Below are 25,455 nucleotides of genomic sequence, written 5' to 3' on the forward strand. Positions count from 1 at the left end.
TTTTTACGTAACCCATAACATTGTACAATCACATACATTATTTATACATACACATTAAATATGTTTTTATATTTCTTTGCAGTTCTAACCATTGAGATTTACACAACAATCTGGAAGACTACTGTTATAGCCTTAACCATTCCAACTTGTACATCGGATAAATTTTCAACGTATATTCCATTTCAATATATTTTCACCTGAAAATGTTTTAACCAATTTAACTCAAGAAATAACACCAATTGTTCATTCCTGACCTAATTTCTACAATAGGAACATAAGTTTTATACATATCTTATTCTTCAAATCTACTTGGTGGTGAATACCAATAACATTGACTTTCACCAAAAATTAAAAGAAGAGGATCCATTTCAATTCCAGACAAATGCAGATATATATATTTTTAGATAATATTGTAAAATTGTACTACAATAGTTTTAACTTGTGTTTGTAACATTCGCGTCAAACTTTCTAATCATGATTTCAAAAATAACTTTTAACATCACAGCATCTCATTCCAATTTTATATGAACAATAATTGTAAACATTCTTAATTGTAATTATTTGTTTTAAGGTTATCCATTGTGCTGATGATGCCCATTAAGAAGGGTGAAACATGTTCACAACCTTTCTATTTTTTATAATTATTTAACCACAGAATGTGGTATTGTAAGTATTGACTAGGTTAACATATATATTTTGTAAATTGTATGTGATCGTGTGAAGCCAAATTCCTGCACCACTTCCGAAATCGCATTTCCCATCCGTCGGGCACCGACCACCATACTCCGTTCGAACGGTGTCAGCTCACGACGACGTTCTATGTTACACCTGTCACATGCACAGCCGCTGCTCACAAGGTCTCCTACACAACTGCCGCTGGCACAGGGGGCGTGTAGTGCGCAGACAACACGCCTGTGCATCAGTGCTCCGCTATCCCATAACATTTGCTCAGTCAGTGTATATCTCTATTGATATTAACAGAAGTGTGGACATTAATTTTATTTCATCATCAAATACACCAAGATTTTTACTCTCACTGACCAACTTTTAACTTAAGGTGTACTGGCTTAAAACAAATATCAGATGGCCATACATTATACTTGACTTTGATTTATATCTCCATTGATATTAACAGAAATGTGGATATTAATTTTATTTTATTAATATTTTATCATATACATATACATCAAGATTTTTACTCTCAATCACCAACTTTTATTATACAACACCAATATACCATACTAGACTATAACAGCTGTAATGCGTTACATCACTCCATCATATTTTATCTATTTATTCAGTCCTAAATGTAAAATTTTAACCATTTGTACTTTGCATCGCATGTATATTGTACACAGTAATATGGTATGTATCCTGCCCATCTTGTAACTTCAATCTGAAGATGACACTACTGTGTGTCAAAACCAGTACTTTAAACTAACAAATAACATGTTGTAAACATCTTATACGACATACTTTGTATTGAATAGGTTGAACTTTTCCTCAATTCCAATTGTGAATCTCAATTCAATACGGAAAAATGAAGTTTTTAACTTTTAAATACTGGGGCTGTTATGGCCACAGCTCTTCTTCCCCAGTCATTCTCTTTAAACAATGACCATCACCATCACTTGCTTTTTCTTATCTCATAGTTGCCAAAAATGTATCTGAATTAGCGTAACAATCATATATTTAAAAACCACATTGAACCTACTTTTTAGTTTTCACTATTATGTGTGCTTACTTGGCGGTAAATATAAGTGAATCCCTCCCAGTTGATGTATGTGACAGCCCTCTGACGATCAGGATAAGTAATTCTGATGTGTATGTAGTCGAAGTGACCTACAATTCCATGAAAATTATATCGGTTGCCAAGAATTTTATTCAAGTTGAAAGTTACCATACTGTCCCTTTCAGTCTCAAGAAACAAGTCTCTTGAAAAGCAAAATCTTATTTTAAGCTTTACCTACCCATACATTTCAAATTAATTGCTGCGATTTCGTACCGGGCAACCCACAGAGTTGGTCTAACCTTTCTTCTCGGAATCGTCTCAACATGATAATGCAAATTACACGTTTCATGCTACATAACCTCTGATTGTGATTCACTCCTCTCATTTGATGTTAAACAGTGTTCTTGGGAGTGTTTAAACATGGCCAGTTGAACATTGGTTTTGTTTAAAGTTTCAATATTGGTTTGAAAATGGAAATAGAAGTATCTTGCATACAACTCTTTGCTTCTCTCAACAAATGAAATTCGTCAGTGCGTGCGTCAAACATTAGTCAGCTGTTATCGTCCTACATATTACTCAAATATGGCTAAGCATGAGCATGATTTACCCACAGATAGGAATACCGCTTTCAGTGGAAATAAACTCTCACAATATTATGGACACTAAAGCGACACGCCAATGTATATGAGGAAATATAGCATTGATTATAGTCTTGTTATGGTAGGTGCAATTGAAATAACTTCTGGGAAGGGAATATGAAACTATATCACTGTGTAAGCGAATGAGTTGTACGGGTCATATACAGCTTGCATTCTAGAGATCATACATTCGAAATGCACCATCGGCAGCCGTAAAGATTATTTTTCATAGTTTCCCCATTTTTACATCAAGCAAATACTGGGGTTGTTATTATGGCCACACCTGTTCCTTCTCAGTCCTTGCCTTTTCCTATCTCATAGTTTCTGAAAACTTATCTGAATTAGCATGACGATTATCCACAAAAAAAATTAACAAACATCATACACACAAACAACCTACTTTTTAGTGTCACTATTATGTGTGCTTACTTGGTATTAAATGTAACAACTGAATCCCTCCCGGATGATGTATATGTGACAGACCTCTGACAATCGGGACAAGTTATTCTGATATGGATGTAGTTGAAGTGACCTATAATTCCAGGGAAATTATTCCAAATATAATAAAATGTATCGGTTGCCAAGAATTGTAGTCAAGTCGACAGTTACCGGACTGTCCCTTGTGTAATACATTTCATAATACATAATCTCAAATTGTGATTCACTCCTAAAATTTGAGGTTAACAGTGTTCTTGGCATTGTTTAAATATGGCCAGTTGAACATCGTTTTAGACAGTGTCTAAGTGATAAATAACGTCTTTGCAATGTGGCAGCCATACTTAGACATTGTTTAACCATTAACATCGTCTAAATACCGTTTCGGCAATCGGCCCTAGTTGTCCGTCCTCCTGCTATAGAGGGCACATAGACCGATAGTAGAGACATCTAAAGATTAAGGGCCAATTGCAGATGCTATTTTCACTATTTGCTTTACGTCGCACAGACACAGATAGGTCTTATGGCGACAAGGGGGGCAGGAAAGTTCTAGGAATGGGAAGGAACGGCCGTGGCCTTAATTAAAGTACAGCCCTAACATTTGCCTGGTGTGAAAATGGGAAACCACGGAAAACCATCTTCAGGGCTGCCGACAGTGGAGTTCGAACTCTATCTCCCGGATGTGAGCTCACAACTGCGCGCTCCTAACCACACGGCGATTGCAGAAACAATGACTAGTTTTAAGCCTTAGACATTGTCTACCTAAACAACATCTAAATCAAGCACGATCTTCCAGTGCAAAACAATGTTCGTTGATGTTTAACTACACATTGCTTAAAGTTTCAATATTGGTTTGAAAATGGAGATAGAAGTATCTTTCATGCAACTCTTTGCCTGTCGCAACCAATGAAATTCGTCGGTGCACACGCCGAATGCCAGTCAGCTGTGTGTCTTCCTACACATTACTCAAATACGGATAAGCATGAGCATGACTTGTCCACAGATAAGAGTCTCGCTTTTGGTGCAAATTAAATCTCGTAATATTATCGACACTAAAGCAACATGCCACTGTACGAAGAAGTGTGGCTTTGATTATAATGTTACAGTGAGTGTAATCTACTCATAAATATGGTAGCTTCGATGAAGGGAAGATGAAGCAATAGTAATGTGTAGCCGAGTGTGTTGTACGGACCATATAGATGTAGCTTGCATTCTGGAGATCGTAGATTCAAAACGCATCATCGGCAGCCCTGAATATTGTTTTCCGTAGTTTCCCTATTTTCACACCAGGCAAATACTAGGGCTGTTATTATGGCCACGGCTCTTCTTCCCCAGTCCTCCTCTTTAAACAATAATCACCACCACCACCACCACTTGACTTTTCCTATCTGATAGTTGCCAAAAACTTATGTGTTTATAAATATAAAAACCACATACTACCTACTTTTTAGTTTTCACTATTATGTGTGTTTACTTGGCAGTAAATATAAGTTATTCCCTCCCGGTTGATGTATGTGACAGCCCTCTGACGATTGGGACAGGTTATTCTGATAGTGGAAGTGACCTATAATTCCATGGAAATTACCCCATGTGTATAATAAAATATATCGGTTGCCAAGAATTGTATTCAAGGTGACAGTTACCAGACTTTGCCTTTATCAGTCTCAAGAAACAAGTCACTTGAAAAGCAAAATCTTGTTTTAAGATCTATCTCCCCGTACATGTCAAATGTATTGTTGCGATTTAGCAGTGGGCGACCTACAGAGAGGCCCTCAAAGTAACCTTTCTTCCCGAAATCGTCTCAACATTATAATACAAATTACATGTTTCATGGTACATAACTTCTGATTGTGATTCACTCCTCTCATTTGAGGTTAAACAGTGCTATTTGGCAGTGTTTAAACATGACCGCTTGAACATCGGTTTTAGACTGTGTCTAAGTGATAAATAACGTCTCTGCAATGCGGCAGCCATACTTAGGCATTGTTTAACCGTAGACGTCGTTTAAACACCGTTTCTGTAATCGGCCCTAAAGGTCCAAGTACCTTCAGTTACATAGTTCAGGGTTCACTACACAGGTGGCCTTCTAGAAGGCGCGCCGTTCAGATGGACGGAGAAGGTGTACTTCCGGTACAGGCAGAATCGAGTTTGATGGAGTTTTGTGTATTTTCATGTGTCTTCATTTTGCAAAATCAAATGGTGTCAGACCATGTGTTTTCCATGTGTAAATGAGGCTTGAAAAGTGACTGTCATTTCAGATTGCTTTTTGCCCACCAAAGCGACTGATGCAACCGTGGTATGTCCATGGATATATTTTGTTACGTTAGATACAATGGAAGCTCATTGCATTCTTATGTTGGATTTTCTGCAGATTAGGCAACATTCGCTTATGACAACACTGGACAGACTGAGCTCAGTTGCATTATGATGATGGAACAAGATCTTAGTGTAAGGGAGCATTTAACATGAAAAACTTGTCAATTTAAAAGTTTTTTAATTCTCTAATATACAATATTTGTTGAATACAGTGAAGTTCCACAAATTTTGTTTGCCCAACCCTTGGCCTGTTTCTCTACGGGGTCAGGTGAGATGAATCTGTCGTGGCAGGTTTCTATGACCGGATGCCCTTCCTGATGTCAACCTCATCAGAGGAGTTAATGAGACGCGATGAGCACCTGTTTGGAGTGTGGAAAATCTGTATCCAGGCAGGATACCACTGCTAAAATACAGTGTTCTAATTTCAGTAAATGGTTTCATTCTGAATGTGTGAATCTCCAAGACAGAGACTTGAATTTACTCTCATCTAGTGATCATAAATGGAAGTGCAAAGCTTGTCATAGTAAAAAAAAGATCGAGCGCTGTGAGTGATGAAATATCAGTAGCTGATATGTCATCTGTTGGTGACATCTATGAACTTCTGGTTACTCTGAAGGAGGATATGACAGCTCTAAAAAAATCAACTACTGATATTGAAAGACAGCTAGGTAACTCAATGTCTGCCACGAGAGATTAGATGAGCATCAGAAACTTCTTGATAATCAGCAAGCAATAATTGCAAGACAGCAAACGATAATCGACAATCTGTTATCCGAAAATCAGAAATGACCTTTCAATCCGATGTGATGACAGTGAACAATATTCTAGGGTAAATACTATTGAAATATATGGTGTTCCCGAGGTTCCCACTGAAAACGTTGTTCAGACAGTCATAAATGTCGCTAGGGTCTTAGATGTTGAGCTTAAAGAGGACATGACTGATGCTTGCCATAGATTAAAAAAGGTCAACAATCGTCCAATTGCAGGCATTATTGTGAAGTTCGTTCGCAGATGTCATAAGGAACGGCTCCTTGAGAGGCGAAAAATCAAAAGAAACTTATCCACTTCTCACCTGGGCTTTACAGTTGCTAATCCTGTGTACATTAATCAGTCCTTATCCCCAGGGAGGAGAATTCTGTTCACTAAGGCAAAACAGCTACAGCATGACAAAGATTATAAATATCTATGGGTTAATAACAGTGGAAAAATAATGATCAGGAAAGAAGACGGAAGTCCTGTTCATGTCCTTCGTAGTGTCGAAGATTTAGGTAAACTGTAATGCGTTTTGGTTTCCTTTACTACCCTTAATGTATGAAAATTTTCCAATGATCAGTCATTTGTAAACTTCTACATTTATTTAACATTTTTTATTGCCGTTTAAATGTATGTGAACAGTTTGTCAATTTATTACCAAAATGTTAGAGGACTTCGAACCAAGTGTGAGTTATTTCTTCAAAATCTTCTTTGCTTTTCATTTGATGTACTAGTGTTAACTGAAATGTTCTTGGCAAATGGTGTATTTGATAGTGAATTATTTGATGATCGATATGTAGTATATAGAAATGATAGGGAAACATCACTAACAGGAAAGTCACGTGGAGGTGGAGTATTAATAGCTATTAAAAAGGGTTACTGTGTAAAGCTATCCTCTGTTTACAATAGTCAACAATGTGAGTCTCTTACTCTTTAAATTCTCGGTAACAAGCGAAAGTTATTTATAAATGTTGTCTATATAACTCCTTCTTCTGGCTACTCTGTATATTAACTATGTTGAAAACATTGATCACCTTATAATGTCCGATTGCATCTTTATGGGTGATTTTAATTTAGCTGAAATTAATGATGTAAATTATAATTTTACTGAAGCCTCAACGGCCAGTCGTAGTCTAGCAAATTTCATGTCGTATTTAGGATTGAAATCGTATAATAATGTTCTCAATTTTAACTCTAGAACACTGGACTTGGTTTTGGCCAACATACCAATTAATATAAAACATGATGAATTCGTTCTGGTACCAAAAGATTTGCACCATCCCGCACTCTCTTTATTCTCGTTACCAACCAGGAAACTTCCCATTTTTAAGAACATATGCCGAGAATATTATGACTTCAAAAATGCAGATTTTATAAAACTTTACTGTAAAGTGCGTGACTTTGACTGGAAACCGTTGTATTCCTTTGAGAACGTTGACCTTGCAGTGGATTTCTTTTACACCTCACTCTACAAATGTTTTGATGTATGCAGTCCCAAGAGGAATCTTATTCAAAAATCCAAATATCCCGTATGGTTTACACACGATATTATCCAAACTCTAAAGCGAAAAAAGAAATGTGCCACGAAGAGAAAGTTTTCAAAATATTATGACGATTGATTTAGGCAGCTTAGAAGTGAACTAAAATCTAAAATAAACATTGCATATAAAATATATATTCACAACTTAGAAAATGGAATAAAATACAATATTAATAATTTCTGGACATTTACTAGTAGTAAAAGAGTAACGTGAATAGGTGATAATGCCTATTTCTATAACAACAACAAGTATGAAATTGGAAATATTGCACAAGCATTTGCGCAATATTTCTCATTGGTGTATACCATCCCGGACTTTAATAATTATAATATCGATAACATGGACTTGGATGAGATTCCTGTATTACCAACTATGGATGTGCTCAATATTACTTCTATATCAGAAGAGGAGGTGAAAAGAGTCATAAATGGAAAACTAAAACCTAAAAAGGCTAGCGGTCCAGATAACATCCCACCTTATAAAATTAAAGGATGTGCAGAAATACTGGTTCCACAGCTAACCTTCATTTTAAAAAAAAGTCTTGCTTCCCTGAAAGGTGGAAAATATCAAAAATTACCCCAGTTCCGAAGGCAGACGTTCATGAAAATATATCTAACTACCGCCCTGTTTCCATTATTGACGCCCTTGCATATACTGTACTATATTTTAAGATCTATAATCACATTAAGGCAGGTATTTCAGAATTTCAGCATGGATTTTTACCTAATAGATCTCTTACTACAAATCTTGTAGGATTTACTCAGACACTATATGATGTATTGGATAACAATGGAAGAACGGATGTTGTCTATACAGACTTCGAAAAAGCATTCGACAAGGTAGATCATAAAATTCTTGTCCAAAAAATGCACCAGTTTGGGTTCTCGGAACCACTACTTCAAATGTTATGTACTTACCTGAAAGATCGACGTCAGTTTGTGTTTTTTAAAGGCGAAATCTCAGACAACTTCATTAGTTACTCTGGTGTTCCTCAAGGATTTAATTTGGGTCCCCTTCTATTTTTAATTTTGATTAACGACTTGCCGAATAATCTTCTTCATGCCAGTTGTTTGCTGTTTGCTGACGATGTAAAACTATTTAAAATTATACATAACAAGAAGGATGAGGATGAGGATGAGGATGAACTACAGCAGGACATTGATCGTGTTGTACAATGGTGCGATATGAATCATATGTCTCTTAATGTAAAGAAATGTAAATCAGTAACTTTTACCAGGAAAAAGAAAGGTAAGATTGCGTCACACTATATAAAAAATACCGAACTAGATACAGTTTAGGCAATAAGAGACTTAGGAGTAATATTTGATGAAAAATTAACATTCACTGCCCATATTACAAAAATAACGAATGATGCCAACCGTATGCTCGGGTTTATAATAAGGAGTTCTAAAAATTATTTACTCAATCATCGATTGTTATTCAGTTATTTACTAGCCTTGTTAGGAGTAAATTAGAATATGCATCTTTAATTTGGGACCCGTGTTCCAAAGAACAAATACATACTATTGAAGTTGTTCAAAACAAGTTTTTGCAGGTATCTGTATTATAAAACAAATAAGACATTTTGTCCTTTTGATACATCAACACAGTATTTAAGAAGTAACTTTAACCTCACATCGTTGCGCAACAGAAGAATCATTATTTCTCTAAAAACGTTAAATAAAATCATAAGAAATAAATTTAATTCCATAAAACTGCTCAATTTTATCTCCTTTCATGTTCCACGAGCTGGAGTTCGCATGAACACAGTATTTCAAATTCCAAGATCTAGAACATCTCATCACATGAACTCGCCATTTATTAAAATGCTACGATTTTACAACACATTTGCTGCAGGAATAGATTTATTTTCTGAATCGCACACTGTCATTAATACACATTTAAAGGCCTGTGTTTCTAATTTCTAATTTATTAATTCAGACTCCTTTTTCTATATAATAGGTGCTCTTTAACGTATTTATTATTATAGTCACTTACTACTCTAGTTATATCCTTGTTTCAGTTTCAGTATTTTTCTTAGTGTAGAAATAATCATTGATGTGCTTTGGATTGTCATTTTCTCTGTATATGTGTTTTCTATTCATTCTTCTTCCTTGCCTTTATTATCTTCAGCATTATTATTATGTATTATCTTTACTTACATGTATGCATTATAAGTACTGTTGTGTTAAGAAGGTACTGTATTGGGCCTACTGCCTGTGTACTTTCAAAAAGACAAATAAATAAATAAATGATATATGATAGTAGGAAGGGAGAGGGTGAAACCCAGTGCCGGCACATAGCCTACTCCTGTCGAATAGCACCAAGGGATCTGCTCAAGGCTGAACGTCTCCATCCGACGGATGAATCGCCATCAACAGCGTCATATGCTCTCACTCCATATGAACACTGTGGAGAGGTTTGGAATTTAATCCAGGCTTTTGGCTCACAATCTAGTGATTAGAAATTGTGTACCACCACCTCGCCTACCCTGCCAGCCAACATTCTGATGGTGAACATTTTTTCAAACGATGAGACTCAAACCGGCTAACCACGGTGTCAGACCATTTAAAATTCAACGCCTTAACAATCGTGGCCATCAGGCGGGCTAAGTTCCCTTTAACGCCGAAATTATTTTTTCGTCCGTTTTCTTTGAAATTCGTCTAAATCACTTCATGTCCATAGTATAACATAACTACAAATTATTAAGCTCATACTTTTCACGGTTTCGTCGTTAGGTGGCGTGTTCATATGATCACGCTAGGCGGATGTGTTAGCATTTCATTCTGTATAGCATTTCGTTGGTATTTATAGATTTTATGTATTGATATTGATAAATTACGAACAAAATACTCTAAAGTAAACTAAAGATGATAATTTACGAAGAATATACATTAATTACAATATGTACATACATAAATAAAGCAATAAAAGTCTCAAGATATTCGTAATATATTACATTCAAGTTATCTAATTCACAGAAATTACCGAATAGGAACAAATATAAGAACTGTATGTTTCACACTGTATGAAATAGGACAAAGCATGGAACACAGAGTCCAACATTACATTTTGTGCACTCGGTGCGAACATTACTGGAGCATTCCTTTCCAGCACAGCGTCGTCGATTGCAGGGCGCTACGAGGTGCCCAATCCCGTCAAGTCGTACATCGTCAGTGACACTACTCTGCTGGATACTGTATCTCGAGGTGATAGGGCGCCCTCTTTCTACTGGCGTTATTTTGAACTTATGTAGATATGTTTGCACAATGTGGCGACGGAATTCTAGATGTGACAAATCACATCCAGACCTCCTTAGCGGTAACCATGAATATTGTGAATGGATACGTCCAGGAGCCATGTGAATAGCGACCACCACCATTTCTTTCCACGTATGCCTACTCTGTAGTACGACACATTCTGGTCCATCCTATCTGTTCCTGCTGAAACGGGATCATCGTCTGCTCCTCCTATACGATCGTTGCCAGTGAGTACAATTTCTGCCTTACTTGAAAGCTGGCGACCTGTGAGGTTATCAACCAAACTACCAACATCTTCATCTCCTGAATCTTCGTCGGAGTGAATATTAGCTTCCAGAGGTTCAATAAAAATGCTGTTAACCTCTCCAATTGGTTCATCCGATTCAAGAATATCTAATACTTCTTGGAGCGTAATGTCCCTGTAAAAAGGGAAACAAGGTTTTGTAGCTGCATATATGTTAACAAGTCGCAATTTATTTAAATGTAGAATAGATGACCGTAAATTGAATAAAGTTGTTCAGTGAAAATTGATGTATAACAGTAATAGTAACGGGTAACATAACATCCACCATCAAATACACGCACAGGGTGAACAGCTAACACAAGCGCCTAGCGTTATCATACGATCACGCAATGTTTTAAGTGTCTACGGGAGTAATATTTACTGTTAAATGTAAATTAACTGGATCATAATGTGAACATAGATCACTCCCAAACTTGTTAAGCATATGAGTTGTGTAATCTAAACATAAATATATGTGAAATATCAAACTTACTTGAAGCGCGCCATCATGATTCAGCTGCTGTGACAATGACACGAAACGAAAGTGCGCCGAAATAATGAGTCGATATGTATCACGTAACAATATGCTCGCACACAGTTGCCACATGCTTCTTGAATTGATCTACACATTCAGCAATCAATTCCAGCGCTATACAAAGCACTGAGAACAATCTAAATGAAGGAATGCAGGCTGTGATCATATGGACGCGCACGGCGTTAACGGGTTAAGTAATTCATTGTAATTGTAAAAAAAGTCCTATTACCATACTGTGGGGATAAAATTGTATTACTGTAGTCCAAAGTGTTTCAGCGATTTTTGTAAAATCCAGTTCTGTTATGATTTCACTTTCCATGATTCTTGGATGCATGTATAATGTAGAATAGCCACACTTTTACTGCTTTGTGATTATTTACCTGGTTTGGCTATCATCAGCTGTGGGTTTTTTCCCATGTTCCCTCTGTGGATCTGCGTTTCTGTTGGCTTCCGGATCCCATGATCACGGGTTCAAACCCGGCAAAGGTAGTCAGATTTTTAAGAGCAGAGCAAAGTCCATTCAACACACTATGTTGTACAATGTCAGTGTGTAAAAGATCTCTGGTGATACATTTGGTGTTTACCCGACAAAATTAATTAAAACTCGGCCATAATGTGTCCAGGGGAGATCCACTTTTCTCTGCCATCTGGTAGACTAAAACCGAATGTCAAAATTAAAGTGCAGGCAGCCTAGAGATGATGTCATATAAAAATGCTTGTACATGGTAGCAGAGTCCATACGAATATCATTATTATTTTTGTGCGATAAGATGTTATATACAAAGTTCTTTTTCAGGAATCAAAGCATTCTTTTTTTCAGTAACCTCCTGATTTTTGCCACTAGAAGATACACAAAGTGCTGATAGACATATCACACTTAATATCTTATATCTAACAGTCTACTTCATATGATAGTCTATGCTATCAAAATAAAACAATAGACTAAAAATACTGACATAAAAGGCTTGAAAGTTTCAGAAGTTTGAAAGTCTCAGATACGCTCAACAAATCTGGATAAGACCTGAAGCCAAAGCAGGTAAAACATGGCATAAGCTTTGGAAGCTAGCGTCAGGGAAGAACTTCAGGATGACAGATTCTGTCATCAGAGGAAATAGAAATAGCTAGTGCTATAATGTATGTTCATGGAGTGTATGAGGCCAAAAACTTTCCTATTAAGACCATGATAAATTTGGAATTAAATTTTGTCTTACTGCTAATGCAAAAAAGCAAGTACATAGTGAATGTCTATCCATATTTGGGGAAGTATGAGTCACAGTCTCTGAGATAATGTTGTTTTTCATCTCGTGCAACCATTCGTTTCAAAAGGCCAGAATGTGATATGCAACAGTTTCTTTACTTCAGAATATCTCAGCGATTCTTTGAGTAAAAAGAGCACTAGTTTGGTGGACACTATCAAGAGAACACACCGGCAAGTGCCACCATCTGCCAAGGCTTCTATAGGTACTGTGCACAGCTCCATTATTTATAAATCCAGAGACAGTTCATTGACATCGTATCAAGGCAACGTTAAAAAGAATGTTCTCGTATTCAGCAGATTGAGTTTCCAGCTGGACTGTTTCAGCAATGTTCAGTAAACTAATTGTGTGAAATTTGATGATCATTGGGATTTCAGAAGAAATAATAGACAATGGATATGAAGAACTTGTTTTTCTTACACTTGCATACTCTGCATATTAATTTTATAAGTTGTGTAATTATATTCATGGTTTGTAAGACAAGCGATGGTCCTTCTTGGTATGCTTCTAATCCCGGTCCTCATATGGTTAAACCACTTCCTCCAGGCTCTGTTAATCTTGCTTTGACATCTTTGATTAGTTAGCCATCAGCAGCAACTAAAAACCCAAGATTCTTGAACTTTGTTGCTCATGGGCAGTCTTTGGCTTCATTTGAATGTGGAATTCCTTGTGGATCTAACTTCATATATTTGTTTTTCTCTTGAGTAACAGGCAGTATTGCACCAACTGATCATTCCATTCGTGGATTTGATCATGGAGATTAGACTTGTTTTCTGTGGCTCGAATGACATCATATTTGTAGAGATAGGTCAAAGGTATTGGATTTTGCAGGTCTGTTGTCATCGGTGGTGGTGATTACTGTTTTAAGAGGAACTACAACTAGGCAACCATCCTCTATTAACACTAATCAGAGAAAAAAATGGAAGGGATCTGACACTTCGAAAAATGAAGGTATCGGCAAAAGGAAGACAAGGACCATGAAGGGTGTGAATATGAAAGACTCCCTAGGCCTCGAGTGCTCTAATACTGCCGGGGTCGGAAAAGAACAAGAGTTGACCAAGGGAGATCTGATAGGATAGATGAAAGTGAGGAGCCTGGCACAACTAAATGGAAGCAATGCCAGGACTCAGCTAAGGGCTTCATGGTCGCCAACCTACGCTCCAAAGTTCAGAGCCCCTCGGGCTCTTTTTAGTCACCTCTTACGACAGGCAGGGGATACCGTGGGTGTTATCCTACCACCCCCACCCACAGGGGTCTGCTGTCATCTCTTGTAGGAGATGGGTACAGTGATGCTGTGTTGCCTGAGGCTGGCATTAATTGGTCCTTAAAGATTTGGTTGAAGAATGATGTTAACCAACATGCTACATCCCACCTCTGCCACAAGGTCATGTGGGTCAGTGGCTTTTCTTAGCTTCATAGCGTAACTGGAAAACAGTTTCGATTTAAGTTACACCAATTTGTTCAATTGCACTGGTATCTGAAATTTGCTATTTCTCATTTAAAATCTTGTAAGAATCTCCACCGATGTTCTCACACTTTGTTCTAATCAGCCAGCAAATTTCCTGTTTTGTCATAGGACTCTTGTGTTTTGCAACAAGTCACCCGAGTCAGTAAAGATGTCCTGTTCACCTTCACATGTGTGTTGAGTTTATCATAAATATCTGCACACCATATGACCTTTATTGTGGTCACAATCTCCGTTGCCTCCCATACAAGCTGTTTTGCAAGTATTTCAATGAGACATTACTTTGTCACCTGGTAACTTGCATCGCTTACGAGGTCACATTTCACAGAGATGTAACGATTTACTTTTATAGCCCAGTCCACCTAGAGACATGACATGTTGCATTCAAAGGTACCCTTGATGTTGCCTCTTACTGTACTCAAATTTAAATAAACAATATAACCATTGGTTGATATTTACAGTAAATAATAACAATAACCTTTATAGCACACACGAAATGCCATCTGTTATACTCAAAAGCGTATTCTCATTGTGCTTAATAAAGGTCTTCAATATCTCAAGAATCTGTTGGTAAATACAAGTGATTGCAAACCTCTTCTAGCAAAAATTCCACAGATCCTAAAAGTTTCAGATCTGTCTCCCCTTCATTGTCACTACTATAAAATTCTGAAGAGAGTGAACCACAGCCATCCAACTGATATATCAAGTTCAATCTTTGTCCTTCTTGAAGCTCATCAGAGAAATGTTTACATAGTATTTTCATGAAGAAAAATTTTGTGGTTTATATATAAATGGACTTCAATAATTCTGTAGATTGGATGCCAGAATCTCTTATATGATGCTAAATTCTTATGCTAATATTTGCCCTAATTTTATGAACTGGAGTTGCAGCTGAATGGTTCTGTAGGTGGTATGAATTCCTATAGTTTTTTTAAAAAAATTTAAATTATTAGTAATGGCTGGATAGTCGAGGAGATAGTGTGTTGTCTCAAAGTCTTGTCATATCATGAATGTGCCCATGAGTATTCCCAAACCTAATAAATCACTTTGCAATTCTTCATTTAGCAAAGGTACCACATGTACTCAAATCTAATGCAAATTTTGTCTGTTATTGCAAATTTTCCTCCCTAAGGGAATAAAAATCTATTACATTTTGTCTAGACAAATTTTGTCTCTAAAATCAAGGTGCACATTAGAATCGGTGGCACACTAGATTCTTATGCAAACTCAATAATTACCTTGTGTTTTGACTTTGTGCTTCTACATGTGCTTTGGCTCTGTTCAAGTTACCTTGTTACTCGTCATTTTGTACTTCCACTTTGCTTACCTTTGTATTTTATTTTATTACCAATACATATTTTTGAAGGTGTTATTGGTAATAAAATCTTCATTGTAACTTGTGAGTTGGACATAGATAGAAGACAAACAATGAAGGGTTTCATATGAAACAATCGTTAAATGAAAGAAAATACTTTACACAGAAATCCATGGAAATAGGTTGGTTACAAAAGCTTTTGGGTAGCAGAGAGCAACATTTGCTTGTAACATAAAATGGCGATATTTGCTTCTAAGGCGACGAGAAAGAAGTTCACTAGTCCACGAAAAGGAAGACATCCTGGAGTAGACAAAGAGGTTTTGAAATTGTGACAAGTGACCCAATTAGAATTAAAGCTAATGAGGTGGCATCAGCCCGTGGTATATCAAGGCAATTAAGGTCACCGTTGGATGAGTGGATCACTGTGTGAAACGTATGAACCTATCTCTGCGACTCCTCTCAACAGTATGTCAAAAGCCGTGAAGATTGTTTTCCGTAGTTTCACCGTTTTTACATCAGACAAATACTGGAGTTGTTATTATGGCCACACCTCTTCCTTCCTAGTCCTTGCCTTTTCCTATCTCATAGTTTCCGAAAACTTATCTGAATTAGCACGACGATTGTCCACAAAAAAAGAATGTAAGAAACATCACACACACAAACCACCTACTTTTTAGTGTCACTATTATATGTGCTTACTTGGTATTAAATGTAACAACTGAATCCCTCCTGGATGATGTATATGTGACAGACCTCTGACGATCGGGACAAGTTATTCTGATATGGATGTAGTCGAAGTGACCTTGCACACTGGGTTTCTGCCACCTGAAAAATGCATCACACCATCTGTAATTCAAAAATTATTTTTAAAATACTGTACTTCCAATGCATTAGATGGCAGCAAAGATGACATACTCTGGAACATCTCAAATGATGGCAAGAACAGTGATTGCCCCACTGACACAGATGCTTTTCAAGGTTGGAAGCAGCAGTACTGACTATGTTTAGGTAGTTACTTCATTATTCTAGTGTGTTACATTATTCTAGTGTGTTACTTAAAGTTGTATTTATTTGATTATAAGTATAGCTCTGTACAGTATATCGTTTCTAACAAAAATGTAATAAAACCTATTGTTGCTGGGCTGAGTGACTCGTACGCTTCAGGTGCTGGCTTTCTGACCCCAATTTGGTAGGTTTGATCCTGGCTTAGTCCAGTGGTATTTGAAGGTGCTCAAATATGTCTGCCTCATGCTGGTAGATTTACTGGCATGTAAAAGAACTTCTGCGGGACAAAATTCCGAGAAGCTATCTTATACTGTATTGTAACAGTACGATTAAAAATGAAGTCCATAAATGTATCTCATTGTAATGTGCAGTAAAATTACATTTTGCACTTGCTTTGCAGGTGCACGTTATAATTGCCAACAAACATATTTATTTCAATTTCAAGTCTTTTAAAATTAGAGTGCGCATTATAATTCGGTCATCTGGTTCAAAAGTGTGACAACTCATAAATGGTTGATTTTGAATTATTTATATAATTCTCTTCTATTTTCCAAGCTCTCTGGTTGAGTACTGCAATAAGTCATATCGCTAATCAAAACTGAACTGAACCGTAAACATTTCTATAGAAATGTCCACGATTGTCGTGTTGAACTTTTCACCACTGTACCTTATTGAAATATAGTAGTTTTGAACAGGAACAATATGTTATGTGTCATTTTTCTACAGTGGCTTGGAAGGACAAAATAATAAGAAGCTACCAAGAATGTCTGATTTTATAGAGACACGTTACTTTCAGTCTCATATAACTCAGAACTAGCTCTTTTGAGACGTCTTACTTTTGAACCAGATGATCAAATGATATTTTATATTGACCATGTAATGTACAAATCCATGAGTTGTGAGACTTGCACCAGATGTTAACTGTAATTATATGTTTAAATGTAATCTGTATTGCTACATTAGTATAATGGGATGTGCTTGAAATGGATATTATAGCAGTGGTGAATTTCCCATACATGCGATTGATGTGTTACATCCCTTGTATTTTCAACAAAAAATATATATTAATTGTTCATATTTTGGAAGTTATTTATATAAATTTCAAACGCACAGTTATCGATACTCAGAGATGGATGAAACGAGCATTGCTGGCTAGCGACTGCTACTAATTGCCAAACTACGCCATAGATGGTAGCACGAGCATTGGACCCTTGTTGTTTGTTGATCTCTTTCGTAGGGTTGGAATGCGGAACAAACAGCCACATCCGTCAAGAGGGCAGTGCAAGGTGGAATCCTCTACTGTAAGTTATCGCGTGTGGCTGGGATTGATTTGCTATTTCGTGAAATACTGGAGTTCTTGCTTGTGAGTGGTTCTTTTCTTGTGCTATAAATGATGATACGTGACAAATGTGTGTTGTTATAATATAAATGATTCAGTTTTGTGTGCGTATAGTGTAAATATCAAACAAAGAAAATGCAGGAATGATGCAATTTTGAAATGACTTCACACCGATCAGAGAGTAGTTCAGTAGGCATGGATGTTGAATTCTAACCATTATGTAATTGAACGATTATTAAGAGAACCACTTATTATACTTTCTTTTACGGAGAAAAGCAGAATTATAAATGAAGGACAATCGCGTTCAACTCTGAATGTAACTACACAACTTAATTACAGGCTATGTATCTCATGTTAAATCCAATTGACGGTTGAACTTCTTACAATATTGTACAAATCTATTGGAATCCTCCTAGTCAATACTGTATATTTTACGTCCAATTAAGATGAAACTTCACACTTAAATAGACATGTTTCAACCCGGCATTGGGTCATCCTCGGTAAGACATGTAAAATGAATTAAAAACATAGGAAACACACAAAATGAAATGTTAGTTAAAAACTTTCATCGTGCTTTTTAAAAACGTTTTGCATATGTCCTTACATTTGTGGATGATATTGTTCTTATTGGCCGCAATGGATTCGAAATTAAGCAGTTATTTGTGGAAGTAGAGGAAATGGCAGCGAAAATTGGCTTACGGGTGAATGATAAAAAGATACATTACATGGTTGTACAGAGACTGAATCATGAGGAAGTTGACAGATCGCCTTTAAAGATTGGGAAATATATATTTAAAAGAGTAGAGGAGTTTAAATTCCTTGGTGTATTAATCGATGAACAAAACCAAAGGCAACAGGAACACCAAGCTAGAATTAAGAATGCAAATAAGGCATTTTACTCTATGAGCCCTATATTAGGCTCCAGGTTTTTAACATGGAATGCAAAAATGATTATCTACAATACAATCATTCCACCAGTACTTCTGTATGGTTCTGAGACATGGAGTGCAACCAAGAAAGAGCAGCAGCAGTTGTAAGTCTTTGAGAATAAAGTTTATAGAAAAATATTTGGCCCATGGTTCGATTCTATCTCTCGAAACTGGCAGAAAAAGTCAAATTATGAGATTTACACCCTCTCTCAACAACAGACTACAATGGGTGTGATAGAATCCATCAGACTGCACTGGGCTGGACATGTACTGAGGATGCAGGATAACAGGGCACCAACAGAGCTATACAAGGGATCTCTTAATGGGAAAAGACCTTTAGGTAGACATCGAAGCACCTGGAAGGAGGAGATCAACAAGGTATGCCGGACCTCCAAATTGATAACTGGGAAGAGCCGGCTCAAAATCGAAAAGGATGGAAGAGGACTGTGAGATCGCCACGGGAACTTCACGTCCCTCAGAAGCCTACGGACAGAGTGAGTGAGTGAGTGAGTGAGTGAGTGAGTGAGTGACCATTGGCTTAGTGGATGTGAGATCTTAAATAAACTTTTCTAATAAATAATAATAATAATAATAATGTTATTTGCTTTACATCCCACTAACTACTATTACGGTCTTTGGAGACGCCGAGGTGCCAGAATTTAGTCCTGCAGGAGTTCTTTTACTTGCCTGTAAATCTACTAACACGAGGCTGACATATTTGAGCACCTTCAAAAACCACTGGACTGAGCCAGGATTGAACCTGCCAAGTTTGGGTCAGAAGGCCGGCGCCTCAACCGTCTTGAGGCACTCAGCCCAGCAATAAACTTTTCTGTTGGCCTTGATTGTTGTTCTCTCTTGAATAATGTGTTTGTAATGACGGTCTGTTTGCAGTGATATTTGCAATTCTTTTCGGTTACATCCCCTAAACCAGAAGTCAGGAGTCGCCACTGATATGTAGTATACTTACATGCAGCTACAGAATCACAAGTGTAGCTATGGTGTGGTTGCTGAATTCTTCTCATATTATGAGAAAGGGATCTTATTTATCTGTCTGTTGGTTTTTTCGTGAATTTTTTAATTTTTTATTTTATTTTTTATTTATTTATTTTTTTCAGAGAGGACCTCCAGTCTGAACTCTACCACATTCGACTTCAGCAAGTGGATGCTCTCAATCGAGTTGCAACAGCGATTGAGACCCTATCAGCCACTGCTGTTGGTGTACTGGAAAAAATGGCATCAACTCAGGAGAATCTAGTTCAAATAATACAGGAGCTCCAAAAAAAATAAGTGCATTTCCAGACCGATTTAAAGACATTCTGAAATACAAGATAAAGAATGTGTATAGGGCCTGGATGGATGGAGTTTTAATAAGAGGACATTTCAAATGTTAGTGGAATGTATGTCTTAACTCTTGGGAGACCAATTTCCCATCAAACAATGACCATTAAAGTGGAGAATGAATTCAAGAGAAGAGAAAGATATGTGATCATACCGTTAACTAAGTAATTAAGGGATGACTTATCGTGTACTGTAGTGAAGAATATTTATATGAATGAATTGAATTAGGGCTGCATATTGCATTCCACTGTAATGAAATTTTGTAAAGTTTAATTAGTGGTTACAAACACCATTGAAAAAGAATATTAGTAAACTTATATTGACAACACTTTGTATGTAAACAAGGAGAGTAAAACACTACATTATTGAAAGGTATGTATGTAGTAAAGTTTTTTGTGGTCGGTTGTGTTATCTTGAATTATATAGTAGACCTATATATACTGTATTCACTAAAATATAAAGTTCTCAGTCTTTTAATTTTATAGAAAAAAAATATAAATGACTTTTCTCCATTTCTGAGCGCCTTTCTGAAGAACATGATACTGTATTATAAGACTGTAATCTGTGTCAAATGGGAAGCCGTTTCCGTTGCTGTCCTCTTTATGAAGTAAAAATTTGGCCCGGCGCAAGTGATATTTAATGTAGTGAAATTTTTTCTAGGAGCACAACGTATTGATGGTATAGAATAATGTGACAGCCAACCAGTCAATTTGTTGGACAATTCTGAGTAGCCTGTCAAGGCCACAATGGTTCCCATTTGACACAGACTATAGATTTTAACCTACTTTTGGATACTGTTGGGAAGTGTTGGCTGTATAGACTCAGAGTGCCTGATGCAGCAAGATGAACCAACACTGGATTATAGTAATTTATATGTTGCTGAACAGAAATACTTTGGAGATAAATGTGGGAGACCTTGCAGCAGGTTTATGACTCCTAAGCAAAGAGACTGGAAGTTTGCCTCATCCATTGATTGCTCATAGTTAACCTGAGATGATCATAGTTCAGTCCATCCCTCTTTTCCCAACTAAACCAGTGTTTACTGTTCTCTGGTCCACCTGTTTCTAATTCTTGACATGTATGGATTGCATAAATTATAGTTTGTGAAAAAAGTGATAGATGACTTGTCATTGATAATGAGAAGATTCAGCTAAGATCCAAAATATAATGCAAAAACTCAACCGCAGACTAAATAGACAATCTAATTAGGATGGAAAATATGTACCCTTAAATTGTAGTTCCAGTTCAAGTACCATTGATGTTCGATAAAGTGAAGTAAACTAACATCAAACAGCACAGTACCAAGGAAGAAAATGGTCAATAACACAAATATTAATTTCTTAGGAAAGGAAATTACACTGACTGAAAATTTTTGGGTCAATTTTCTTTGGTGAAGGATAGAATCATTTCTTCACTTTTTGAAGAGTATTGTACTGACCATGTTCTTACCTGATTAGTCACTGCTGTCTGTCTGTTTCCTGGCCACACTTTTTCAGTTATCCAATAACAAAATTTGTTTTTAAAATTGTTCATTAACTGTGAGATGGTATAACGATTACATCGTAAAATTATCTTTTTTACAGTCAGGGTGACTGCAAAATGTGAGACATTCAAGAAAAATGCATTCTGCTGCAAAATAAGCTGAAATGAACAATTTTTCTGGGCAAGTGGCTGCGCGGTTTGGGCCATGTAGCTTACCTTGCATTCGGGAGATAGTGGGTTCGAACCCCACTGCCGGCAGCCCTGAAAATTGTTTTCCGTGGTTTTCTATTTTTACACAAGGCAAATACTTGGGCTGTACCTTATATAAGGCCACTGATGCTTTTTTTTTTCCCCTCTCCTAGCCATTTTCTTTCCCACTGTCGCCATAAGATATATTTGTGTTGGTGTGATGTAAAGCAAATTGTATAAACATGTATATATATTATTTTATATCTTCAATTTCACTGTACTTAACAATATTGTTCTGACAGATGCTTAAAATACAGACCAAAGAACACAAAATTAATCTTTGAAACTAACCTAACCGGGCGAGTTGGCCATGCAGTTAGGGTCGCGCGGCTGTGAGCTTGCATCTGGGAGATAGTAGGTTGGAATCCCGACTGTCGGCAGCCCTGAAGATGGTTTTCTGTGGTTTCCCATTTTTCACACCAGGCAAATGCTGGGGCTGTAAAGTCCAGCTCCATGGCTAAATGGTTAGCGTGTTGGATGGCCACAGGGGTCCCGGGTTCGATTCCCGGCAGGGTCGGGAATTGTAACCTTAATTGGTTAATTTCTCTGGCACGGGGGTTGGGTGTATGTGTCGTCTTCATCATCATTTCACCCTCATCATGACGCGCAGGTCGCCTACGGGTGTCAAATCGAAAGACCTGCATCTGGCGAGCCGAACTTGTCCTCGGACACTCCCGGCACTAAAAGCCATACGCCATTTCATTTCACCTTAATTAAGGCCACGGCCGCTTCCTTCCAACTCCTAGGCCTTTCCTATCTCATCGTCGCCATGAGACCTATCTGTGTTGGTGCGACATAAAGCCACTAGCAGAAAAAAAGAAGAAGAAACTAACCTATTTATTCAATATTAAATTCAGTGCGTACTCTTTTTGATGCGACTACAGGTTCACAAAAACAAACACAGTTTTTTAATAATTTACCTTCATTGGTTGTGGAGAAGTTTGTTCCCATTGGACAAACGAAGCACTTAACTTCTTTCAAATTTCTTCCACATTTGAAAGATTTGTGTTTATCTGTCAAAGTTTTGCCAAATTGGCATCTATGTTTAGGCATTCTTTGAAGTTTCCAGATTTGCAGAACATCAGTGAATCTATTATACATACACAGCTTCCAGATTTGCAGAACATCAGTGAATCTATTATACATACACAGCTTTCTCGCACTTCTAGCAAAACAAAGACCTGAAACAAATAAAACAGAAATATGACAAACTGTCAATAATTGAATTGTTCAAAATATAGGACATGCCCAGGTAAAGGAGGAAGTTTGGTCACCCTGGTTATGGTGGAATGTAATAAAGAAATAACTTAGGAAATATCTCTAAAACTATGTCTTATATTTCTGCAAAGATAACAGTAATAACTTCTTGTGGAAAAGAATAACTCCACTTAAAATTTCATAAAATTTAAAGTTTATTCAATTTCCAATTCATTTAATTTGAATTGTATCTTGTTTTTGTAATCATCCTCCTTTCCCTTTATCCAGCTCCTACCAGGTCGGGGAATTTATGGCACTCCTGCACCTTCCACCATTCCTCTTCCATCATTTTGTCCCAGTCCAAGTTTCTTCTTCTTGCACTCCTCTTTATTTAATCAATTCACCTTGTTCTACGCCTCCCTCTTGCTCTCTTTCCCTCGAACTTCTCCTTCATCTTCTTTACATGTACAAACCATCTTAGTTTATTCCTATCAATTCTTTCATTTAGGTTTTCTATTCCGACTTTCTTTCTAATACCTTCATTGTCTTTCTAAGCATACTTCTTAGGTATTTTGTTTTGCTGGCTACAATTCTATTTTCCTATTCTTCTCTAGGTCTCAGCCGCATAAGTCAATGTGGTTGCGTATTACATTCTGTACATTATCTCTTTATACTTCCTTGGTAATTCCTTATTCCAGACAAGATTTCTTACACTGTGGTAGAATGCATTGCCCTGTTGCACCTTTGTGTTAATCTCCATGTCCAGCCTGTATTCTGCATTAAATCACTCCCTAGGTATTTGGAACTGTCCTCAGTTTCATGGCTTTGACCACCAATTTTCACAGTGACTTTCCCTCGTCTTTCTCCTCTTGATATCAGCATGGTCTTGCTTTTCTCTGCACGGATTTTCGTACCATACTTTTCAATTTTCTTGTTCAGTGCATCAAGTTGTTCTTGTTCATCCACCACATTCCGAACTGCAACAGTAGCTGCATTGCCTGTAGTAGTAATGGGCCTCTCGCTGCGCTCGTCATCATGCGTATTTTGCCGTCCTTCCAGGAGCCACGAACTCCAGCAGCAAACCATTTGTATGCTCATACATCCTTCACCATAAACACACACTAAATGGCAATACATATTGAGAGCTGTTTCGTTTTTCGCCGTGGAAAAGTGAATAACAGAACAGAGTTCGCAAGTGGACACACTTTCAGTTGGTAGCTCCATGGCAGCTGGCGCTGTACTGATGAACGCAGAGCAAGCACGTGTTGTTGAAGGTCAAGCGCAGCCATCATACCCCAACGGAAGTTCCTACAGTACCAACTTAATTTTTAAAAAGTTGTTTGCAGCAAAAAAAATAGGGAAACTTATTTATTGGATGGCCTTTTTAGTAATAACTTCATCTCCCTCTTTCCATTTGCTTCCCTTGTCTCCTTTGCAATTTTGTCCATAAGCATTAGAAACAAATGAGGTGATAGCACACTCCCATCTTAGTCCAGTTTCATTTCTAAACCATTCCGTCTTTCCATCCAGAGTCTGTACGCTGCAGATGCAGTTCTTGTACATTGCTTGCACCATTTGTACATTTTGTGTATCCAGTCCCTTTTTGACCATGTTTTCCCAAACCTACTCCTGGGAACATTATGGAATGCCTTTGTTAGATCTATGAATATCATGACCCACTTCTTTTCGATTAATTGCCTCATGCTGAAGATTGGACCCACTGAAGATCGTCCACTTCTAATGCCATACAGTTCCTCTTACAACTCTCCTTAGACCTTTCTTCTTGTTCTCCTCTCTAATATCCTTTCCAGTATTCTTGCCACTTGTGATAAGAGTGTGGTTTCTCTATAGTTATCACACACTTTTTTGTCCCTCTTCTTAAATACTGGTATTATTATTTTCCAATCTCCTGGCACACATTTCTGTTTCCATATGCACTTTAACAATCTGTACACCCTTGTAGTCCAACAGGTCCACCAGCCTGTTTCATTCCACACTAATTTCATCCACCCCTGGTGCCTTCCCCATATTCATTGTATGGACTGCTAATTTTGCTGACTCATTTCTTTTCGCCATTCCCTTATCACCTTCTCCAAGATGCAGTGAAAAAGTACTGGGTAGAGGCCATCTCCTTACCTCGCACCTGTCTTGATTTCAAACCGTTTCGATAGCTCTCCAAGGAATTTTACTTGTGACAGAGTGTTTGTAATGTCTGGTGTATTATATTAGTTGTTTTGTCATAAATTCCAAATTCTTTCAGCACTTTTATTAATGTATACCTGTCGACAGAGTCATATACCTTTTTGAAATCTACAATGTAATGATTACCTTCTTTTCTGCTGCTAAAATTTTAGTTTTGATTAAAGTCTTGATAGTAAATATCTGCT

The 25,455-nt window shown here is 37.2% G+C and overlaps 1 protein-coding gene and 1 long non-coding RNA gene across 6 annotated transcripts in view; one reads left to right on the forward strand and one right to left on the reverse strand.

The window, feature by feature from the left end:
• LOC136877259 (uncharacterized) overlaps window positions 1-20,654 on the forward strand; it is a 137,948-nt gene extending 117,294 nt beyond the window's left edge. For all 5 annotated transcript variants that reach the window (XM_067151134.2, XM_067151135.2, XM_067151136.2 and 2 more), the window contains one exon: window positions 19,918-20,654. In XM_067151134.2, coding sequence (XP_067007235.2) covers window positions 19,918-20,089 — 172 coding nt within the window. In that variant the 3' untranslated portion in view covers window positions 20,090-20,654. The remainder of the gene's footprint in view (window positions 1-19,917) is intronic.
• The window catches only part of LOC136877261 (uncharacterized), a 73,018-nt gene extending 49,971 nt beyond the window's left edge, over window positions 1-23,047 (reverse strand). Inside the window, exons 1-2 of the long non-coding RNA XR_010860745.2 lie at window positions 22,792-23,047; window positions 16,229-16,354 (exon numbers count right to left, since the gene is read on the reverse strand). This is a non-coding gene — a long non-coding RNA (uncharacterized lncRNA). The remainder of the gene's footprint in view (window positions 1-16,228; window positions 16,355-22,791) is intronic.
• Window positions 23,048-25,455: the final 2,408 nt, after the last annotated feature.

This window comes from Anabrus simplex, chromosome 7 (genome assembly GCF_040414725.1).
Source record: "Anabrus simplex isolate iqAnaSimp1 chromosome 7, ASM4041472v1, whole genome shotgun sequence".
Taxonomy (NCBI): Eukaryota; Metazoa; Arthropoda; class Insecta; order Orthoptera; family Tettigoniidae; genus Anabrus; species Anabrus simplex.